Source organism: Ipomoea nil, unplaced genomic scaffold (assembly GCF_001879475.1).
Source record: "Ipomoea nil cultivar Tokyo-kokei standard unplaced genomic scaffold, Asagao_1.1 scaffold3314, whole genome shotgun sequence".
Lineage (NCBI taxonomy): Eukaryota > Viridiplantae > Streptophyta > Magnoliopsida > Solanales > Convolvulaceae > Ipomoea > Ipomoea nil.
The window spans coordinates 7284730-7294455 of record NW_017619742.1 but is presented as its reverse complement, the minus strand read 5'-3'; the positions used below and the strand labels follow the sequence as shown (position 1 = coordinate 7294455).

Below are 9726 nucleotides of genomic sequence, written 5' to 3'. Positions count from 1 at the left end.
GGGGGTCTCAGGAGTCCTTGCCTGGTTTCTTAGTGGTGCCATTTCAGGTTCTACAGGTTTAACACCGGCCATAGATGTAAGTCAGGAACTCTCACCCTTACCTTGGTGCTTAATTGCAAGAACTTTAAACTAAGCAAAGAGCAGTTTAGAGGAAAGCTAAGCAGAAAGCGATGAATAAACTCACAATCTCACCGCGCGTCCTAAGATTCTTAAGTCCTAAATACTTAAACATCTAGAGTTCGAGCTTAATATCCTAAAGTCTTATCTTAAAGGCATTGTCCTAGGGTCGAGCTTAAGCTCTGATACCAACTGTAACACCCCTAATTTTTAAAACATTTAAAGCTTAAGAAGTAAAGGCGAATCTAACATTAATATCCAAACAGAGCGGAAGTCAAACATAAGAGTCGGAGTGCTATGCCACATCTAGGTGTGAGAACCTAGATGCACAGGCTAAACTATCTAAACAAAGCATAATTCACAATTAATATCCAAATACAAATCAAGGCACACAGGCCATAACAACTGCGACTAGAACTAACTAATGCTAAATCTACGATTCCATCTAGCGCGCACCGAAGCTACTGGTCAGTACCTGAAAAACATATGGTGTAGCAACCGTCAACGAATAATGATGAGTAACCCACTCCCACCCGTTGAGTACAATAAGTATAAATATAAGAAAACCATTTTGAGACTCGGGAATACATATATAATCCTAAACAACTATTACTTTAAAGCCAAGATCAAGACTCGAGACACAGCAACAGACTTGACATGATAAAACACATAAAGATACTAGCAAACAGACTTGACATGATAAAACACATAAAGATACTAGCATGCAACCTAATGCCACAAGGCAATACAACAACAAGATTCAATTGATAACAATCAACACAACAAACCTGTCCATGTTCCAACCTTATAACACCACTCCAACCTTATAACAGTTCCAACCTTTACCTCCAGGCCACCCTATACACCACACCCTTATCACTCTGGAGCGAAGCTCCCCGCCTATCCATCCGCCAATCCGTTCCGCCTACACAAAACACAATAACACACCAAAGGTACTGCAGCACCACACTCCAAAAGTACTCCAGCCCATAACACCAAAGGTACTACGGCACCACACTCCCAAAGTACCGCAGCCCATAACACACCAAAGGTACTACGGCACCACACTCCCAAGGTACCACAGCCCCATCACATAAGCACGCTCAGTGCATCAAATCCGCCTATCGATTTTGTACTGCCAATCTCATATCTTTTCTTTTTACCATGGACAACAATAACAACAACCAATACTCCACAATCACAATATTCAATACTCAACAATAATACTCACACTCAACAACAATACTCAGCACTCAACAATACTTCAGCGAAGGATAGTCAAAAGGAAGGGCACCACAAACACATAGGCTCTTATCAACAACTGACACAATATAAACCCACAACCCACAGGGAACATCCTAGGTTCTCCGTCCAATGACAACAAAGAAACCACAAGACTCACAAGGGAGCATACAACCTCCTCCTAGGCCAACGGGATACCAAATCAAAACACATGCAATAACCAAGGCTCACAGATCCTAATTCGGTATCCACAACATCAAACTAGACTCACAAACATCAAACGGGGCACAACAGGGTACGGGGAAACAATAAACGGGATAAAACAATACTCTACCCACCCGTACCAGCGGGCGGTACGGCGGGTGGACAACCACCCGCCGGCAGACGACGCCGTACAGCGGGCTCACCGGCGAGTGGTCGTCCACCCGCTGGAACGGTGGCCGTACCGGTGAGTGGTCAGGTGGGGGTTCGTCCCTCCACCGACTACCCGCTGGTACACGCATTCCTTGGCACTTTTCCAACTCGGGAATCCATCAATTTCTCCCAAAACTAAGTCCAAATACATCCGAACACACATCAAAAATAATATGGACTTGAACAACGAGAACTAAGCCAAGAAACAATACAATTTACACCCTAATCATAAGCTCTAACATTCCAAGACTCAAGAATAAACACATAATTGTTCAAGAGCATCAAGAACATCAAGACTCCATCACATAAAACCTAAAGACAAGTTCTAAACATAATTAAATACAAGAACATGCAAACCACCACACAAGATCATCAAAAACATCAAGAATAGAAAGAATCCATATCATAAATCCTAAGACAAGCTCTATCAAGGCATAATCACACAATCATCCAAAGGAGCCAATAAATAAGATATAGGCAAGGATAATAGGTTTTGTAAGACATGGGTTACCTCTTAGCCTTAATTAAATCTTCCTTAGCCCCCAAGGTCCTTTTCCAAGATTTTCCTCCAAATGATCTTCCTGGGCTTGGCGACGGGGAATTCCCTGGCTAGGTTTCTAGGGGGAATTCTCGGGTAACAGGATTATGGGTGGAAAATGGTCATAAATACTTTCCAATCCCCTATTTATAGAATTAGGAATCCTAATTAGAGTATGAATAGTAAGGGCCCACTTTCTTTAATCCTAACAGGCTTAAAGGCTTCAGTCTAGGTAAAGGTCCATGATCCATCATGGACCACGTTAATTAATTGAGGGGATTGTAACCCAATTAAATCCTTTTTAACTATTTATTAACGGAATTAATTAAATGATTAATCTGGATTTAAAGATCGTAACACAGGGTGTTACAGTAACTTAGAATTAATATGAAAGGAACCTGTGTTTGAAATTGACAGACCTGTACTGTCCCCGACGCAATCCTTCAACATGCGATGTAGCATGGGCATTTGCCCCCATGTCCGGATACCAAACATTAGCGAATGGGGCGGTCTGAAGTTCATCTTGAGGCTGTTGATAGGCGACGTATGCATGCGGGGAGGCGACTCTACAAGGGGCAGACTGCACCTGCACAGGCCGCTGGCCAGAGACGCTGATAAACCAGCGGTAACATGTGAGTGCGGTGTGGCCGGGTGTGTCACAAATTTGGCAGTGCACACCCCCACGACCTCTTTGTTCGCGACCGCGTTGGCCCCTGTGACCACAATCGCGATTTCGAGAGACGTCGTTGTTCTGGTGTGGCGGTTGTTGGTGTTGAGGGAGAAGGGTCGATGGCGGCTTCTTCTGGAAATAAATATTGGTGTGTGGAAAGCAGATCCGCCACCTCTGGAATGGTAAGTGGGGCACTTTTCGTGGTCAGCGACGCAACCAGATCTCTGTATTCTGGGCGTAGACCGCGGAATACATGCAAGTTTTGCTTGTCAAGACCAATTGGACGACCTGTCTGAGCAAGCTATTCAACAAGAACCTGCGCCTTGCCAAGATACGCCGTCGGCGTCATGTCTTCTTGTCGGAGGTTCTGGAGCTGGCTGAGGAGGCTAAGTGACCTCGCTCGTGAGAATGAACCAAGCGCTGTCTCGACAGCCACCCACACAAACTTGGAGGTGGTGTGTCCTATAGCCAGATACATTACCTCTTCAGCTAAGGACAAGATGAGCATACTCAGGATAGACTGATCCTGTTGAACCCAAATAGCGTGGAGGGGATTCGGTGTCGGAGCCGCCGTCGACGAAGAGGTGGAGATGAACTCTGATGGGCACGCGTTTGTGCCATCGACAAATCCGTAGAGATTTTGTCCACGCAGAAAGGGTACAAGCTGAGCTCTCCAGAATAGATAATTCGTGGATGTCAACTTGATAGAGACATAATGGTGAGCCTGCTGGAGCATATTCGGGCTCCAGTGTTCGGCCAAAGTGGCTGTTTGTGCGGTGGTGTCCGCCGGAACATCGGTGGTGGGGGAAGGAATGGGGTTTTCATTTTGGTTGGCCATTAAGATCTGTTTAGTCTTATATCAGATGAGTGCTCAGAATGTTATTCAATGTATAAACAGAAAGTATTACAGAGTTATTTATACCCCAGGAAAGCATGGAATGAGCTAACAAACTAACAAACTAACAAACATTCAAATCTCCCTACTGACTCTAACATACTCAATACCTACAACTTCATTTTTCTTTTCTCTCTTCTCTTCTCTCCCCTTCACCTCACACTCTCTTCCCTCTACCGAAGGAAAAAACCCAGCCCAAAAACCATATTGTGGTTGCTCTAAAAGAAAGTTAATTTTTGAAAATGGAAAATGATGTATGAATTATACGCCTATAGTAAACTCAGTCCTTAAAGTTATTCATGTAATTTATAACTCCAATGGTATTTCGAATATGGTAGCTTGACGTACCCCCAATGGTCCTTGAATTTCAAATCAATCAATAATGAGTTTTTTTTTTACTAGACGTAATTCTTTGTAAGTAAAATCGTGAAATCAACGTAAACACTAGGGACAAACATGCCAATTAAGCCATTCACTCCCAAATTAGCCCTAAGTCAATGTTGTCCTCCTTAGCAATTTGACCTCCTTCTCATTTGCAATTTCAAACATAATTTTACTCCCAATTTAACACTAAAAGCTTCATCCTCTATTAGAGGCCAGAGTCCTTGTCCTCGCAATTGAAAGAAAAGAGACCACAAATATGGCTTGAAGTCATGGAATAACTCGACAAATCTCTAAGTAGGAATGAAGGTACTTTAGTTTTTTGTAAGCATATATAGGTTTCACTTTAGTAGTAGTATATGAATACTTTATGGATTTTAGTGCGAATTTGACTTGTAATGCATTTTGGTCCCCATTGTAGTATTGTTTAATATGCTGTTAGTAATTCTTTATTATGTTATAATTGTACGATGTGTTGAAGTATTGTGTATTTTTGTTGTGTGGACCACATGGTTTAAAGTTTTGTTTGCATTTTCTTTACCTTTTAAATGTGTATTGGATGTGGTGTAGTGGATTTCCAGTTGGATTGTGTATTTAGTTGCAGTGGGCCATTAATATGATATTGATATATAATTTTGCATATAAATATAAATGAGGGTCAACTAGTGAGTTTACTCTTAAGTTAAACTATGGAGAGGGATTAAAAAGGTGATAAAACTACTTATGTGGGAGCTAGGGATATCACTGAATATTTCTATAACATGGTATAAATCAATGGGGGTTGATAACCCTTAGGGACAAAAGGGAGGAATTGGGGTATAACAGGGTGATAGTACTAATTCTCTGTAGTCTGTTGTACTCGTAGAGTGTATGTACTGTATATAATATGTATCAGCAAGGTATGAACACAGAACAAGAGATATAGAAAGGTTCTTTTATTAATGTGTATGTTTCTTCTGTGTTTGTAGAGAGAAGTATGAGGAAATAATGTATAGAGAGAGAGAGAGAGGGAGCTGGTCTCGAAGAAAGGATAACCCCCCAATTTTGAGGGCTAAAGACCCTTTTATACGCATGGTGGCGGGTTTGACCCGTTTCGAGTTTGACCCGTCACCTCTGACTTTGACCCGCGGATCGGGTCCCGAACCGCTTGACCCTGACCTGACTATAAACGCGCCCATGGACGTACAGTTGGTCGGTGTCAAGGTATATATATATATATATCCTATCACACGGAAATAAACTTCTAATTGTTTTTTTAATGCATCAGATGGGTTAATTGTAACACTCCCGATTTTCAGCATAATTTAAAACAATTAAAGCTTACGAAATAAGGGCAAATCTATCATTAATATCAAATTAGAGCGGAAGCTAAACATAATAGTTTTGGGGTGCTATGCCACATCTAAGCTTGAGAACCTAGATGCACAGGCTACTAACTAGCTATTCATAATTCATAACAATATCTGAATACAAAAGCGGCTCGCAGGCCATCAACTAAAGCTAACTACTATCTAAACTAGGAACTGCCGCTCCGACTAGCGCGCTCACGAGCTAACTATATCTGTACCTGAAAAACATGCGGTGTAACAACCGTTAGCGAATAATGCTAAGTAACACACTCCCACCCGTCGAGTACAATAAGTATAAATATAGGAAAATTTATTTTGAGACTTGGGAATACATAGACCGGTATAGTCCTAAACAACTCCAGCTTTAAAGTCGAGATAATGACTCATGACATATCATAGATATCGACACGTTAAGATTACACCAAGATACAAGCATGCAAACTATAACCATAAGACAAGACAACAAGAGCAGATAATAATAAGATCACATAACAAGACATGTCCATGTTCCAACCTTTACGCCGCTCCAACCTTATATCAGTTCCAACTTGTACCTCCAGACCACCCTGTACTCCACCAGCCTTATCCCTCCGGAGCAATGCTCCCCGCCAACATAACCGCCAACATGACCACCAATCTCTCAGCACATGCAGTGCCATTACATAACAAAGGTACCGTAGCACCGTAACATAAGCACGCACAGTGCATCAAACCGCTAACATATCTTTTCCACCAATCTCATATCTTTTCATCACACATGGATATCGACACAACATACATGACTCGATAACGACTTCATCAAGGGATAATCAGGGGAAGGGCACGTCATGCATACTGACCCTCAACAACAAGTGACATCAAGACGACCACAAGACTAATAAGGAACATTATAGACCATACTTTGACACAACACGATACAAGCTTAGACCACATGCATAGACACGACTCACAATCACATTACGATACTTAAGACATCATACAAGACCCACAAACATCAAACGAGATACAACGGGGCATGGGGAAACGACCAACGGGGACCAACAACACACCCCACCGCCTACTAGTGGGCGGTACGGCGGGAAGACAACCTCCCGCCGGACTGCCGCCGGTGAGCACCACTGTTCTAGAGGGTATTCCGGCGGGTGGTCATCCACCCGCCGGCCACCTGCTGGAACGGTGGCCTTTTCCGGTGGGTGGTCGAGTGGGGGTTCGTCCCCTCCACCGACTACCCGTTGGAACGAACGTTACTCCTTGGCATAATTCCCCCTTTGGGAATTCATCAATTTTACCCAAAATCAAGTCCAAACACACCCAAACACACATCAACAACAATAGGGACTTGAACACATAGAATAAACCAAGGACTAACACGATTGAACCCTAAACATGCCAAGACTCAAGGATAAACACATAATTGTTCAAGCGCATTAAGAACCTCAAGGGCATCAAGAGACCATCATATAAAACCCTAAAGACAAGCTTTAAACATGCTTAAACACAAGAACATGCATATAAACACTTGCGAATACCAAGAACATCAAGATTATCAAGAAACCACAATATAAACCCTAAGACAAACTCTATCAAGGCATAATTACAAGATCACACATACAATCAATCAAAGAAGCCAATAAATAAAAGATAGCAAGGAAAATAGGTTTTGTAAGACATGGGTTACCTCTTAGCTTTAATTAAATCTCTCACAACTCCTAAGATCCTTCTTCCAGATTTTCCTCCAATTGGTCTTTCCTAAGCTTGGCGATGGGGAAATCTTTAGCTAGGTTTCTTAGGGAATTTCGAGTAGTAGAGATATGGGTGGAAAGGGTTCTAAATGGTTTCTTATCCCCTTTATATAGTTTTAGGAATCCTAATCAGAACCTGAATAGTAAAGTCCCACTTCCTTTATTTTTAACAGGCTTAAAGGCCTTTAATATAGGTAAGGGTCCACGATCCTCCGTGGACCACATTAATTAATTAAGGGATCCTGACCAAATTAGATCCTCTTTAATCATTCTCGACGGGATTAATTAAATAATTAATTCGGATTTAAAGGGTAAAACACGGGGTGTTACATTAATAGAGTTAGCGTAAGAGTCTGTAGCTTGGGATGTAATAAATAAAGTTGATTTATTTGATCCAATGAAAGTTTGGGGGTTTCATGGAGAGGGTTTAGGTGAGGGGCAATATAAGGATTGTAAATAGTGGGAACAAGAGTATAAATATATTGATAGTGAATATATTGAGAGTGCATTTGAATTGGATGAACCAATAATTGATGACTTAGCATATGAAATGAATGTAGTTCCAAAAGTAGAATTTGACGGGGTGGAGGAACCTGTAGTTCATGCACAACAACTAGAAAATCTTCCTAACAATTTGTACATTGATTTTTCTAAAGAGACTAGTAGGAAAGTGATAATTATCGAATGCGACGTTATTTAGGCGGTATTTTGAAGCTAATTTGAGTTTGAATTGGCTTTAGGCCTAATATGTTATAAATTGTGTTTAATTTAAGGTCTAATTTTGAGCACGTTTATGTTTTGAAGAAAAATAGGACTAATTCAAGGGTATTTTGCACAAAATGGAGCAAAATAGAATGTAACCATTTCTGCTGCCATGAGGTGTGCACGCTCAAGGAGCTCATGTCAGCACCATTTGCACATTGTTTCTGGTGCCGCGAGAGTATGCATGCTCATGCAAGGCCTCGTGTCAACATTTTCAAAATGTATGCCTAAACGTGTACAAGGGGGTGTACGCTCATGCAAGAGATCGTGTCGTCGCCTATTTTCAACAACCTATATATTTGGAGAATCTAATGACTCTTGGCAATCAATTAGTCTAGGTAGTTAGTCAGAGTTAGACCTTAGAATAGGAAGTTCTCTCATGTTCTTGAACCTAGAACACTTTACATTATTTCCAATTTGCATTTGAATTCCTAGTTAGACTCAATATTAAAGTTCAGTTTACATTTCCGAGTAAGGATTGAAGACTTCAAGTAGCAAGATCATCATCAATAGCTAAGTTTTCTTACTTTGATGTTTTTGTGTTCAATACTTTGAATTGTGATTTTGATTCTTGTGCTTTGATAATTAATTGTGTGATGATTCTTGTGCTTTGCTTTGTTCTTTTCATAACCATGTGTGAGTAGTTTAATTGTAGGAGGATGCGAATGTAGGTTAGGTGTTTGGTTTTATGACTTTGAATTAGTTGAGTACGAGGATTCAGACTTGCACTTTGATGACATGATTGAGCTATGATTAGGAAGTGATGGTAACCTAATCTAAGCTCAAGGAGTTAATTAACCATGCTTCACCTTTGAAAAAAAAAAAAAAAAGTGTGGGATGTTAAGGACACCAAGTGTTTGATGAATTGGCTCTTATTAGCTATTCTTGAGTCATGAGAATACTTAATTGAATATTCTAAGAGTGTGAAATTACCTCGAAAAAGACTTCCTTATGGTTATATGACATTCAACAATAAGGATGTTGCTTCTTCAACAGCCGGGAGAGGCCCACTCGACGGGGTGATAAAAAGGGGTAGTTCGAAAAGACTAAAATGGCCACTCAAATAAGCTAAGGTAAACAAACGGCTGAATGATGGAACAATACTCAGTGGTCAGATTTAATTGATAAAGTTTTAAACAATTCGATGATCAAATTTGTTCAAATTGAAAAATAAGGACTAAATTGACAATTACAAAATAATTGAGCGACCAAAACAATGATTTTACATTATTTATGTATTGAATTTACATTATTTGATAGTTACAAAATAATGTACCATCAGTACTCAAATAATGTACCTTTAGTACACAAATAATGTACATTTAATATATTAAAAATGTACATTATATTTATGGTCCACACAATTGTATACCATGATCTATGGAACAATGATTGGCATAGGGCTTGCTGGACTAATTGGGGCTGGTTTTTATTAGGAGTCTATATCATTTAGTAGTTGAGTTGTGTTAGGTCTTCTCTTGTGTACTCTTATATTCTCTCTGTACGTTTACATTCATTGAATACAGAACATATTATCCTCATCTGGTATCAAGAGTTTCACGGTCATTTCTTATGGCGGCCCTCGGTACTGATGACGGATCTGTTGGTGTTTCGTT

General features: G+C 40.5%; 1 protein-coding gene across 1 annotated transcript; it reads right to left on the bottom strand.

Annotated features, from left to right (window-relative positions):
* Nucleotides 1–3282: 3282 nt before the first annotated feature.
* On the bottom strand, nt 3283–3819 carry LOC109169487. Its single transcript, XM_019318370.1, has one exon. It carries the CDS (start codon nt 3817–3819, stop codon nt 3283–3285), a length of 537 nt encoding a protein of 178 aa, XP_019173915.1.
* Nucleotides 3820–9726: the final 5907 nt, after the last annotated feature.

What these genes read in the sequence shown, in the direction of transcription:
- LOC109169487 (XM_019318370.1), bottom strand. Translation starts at nt 3,819, where the DNA reads ATGGCCAACCAAAATGAAAACCCCATTCCTTCCCCCACCACCGATGTT.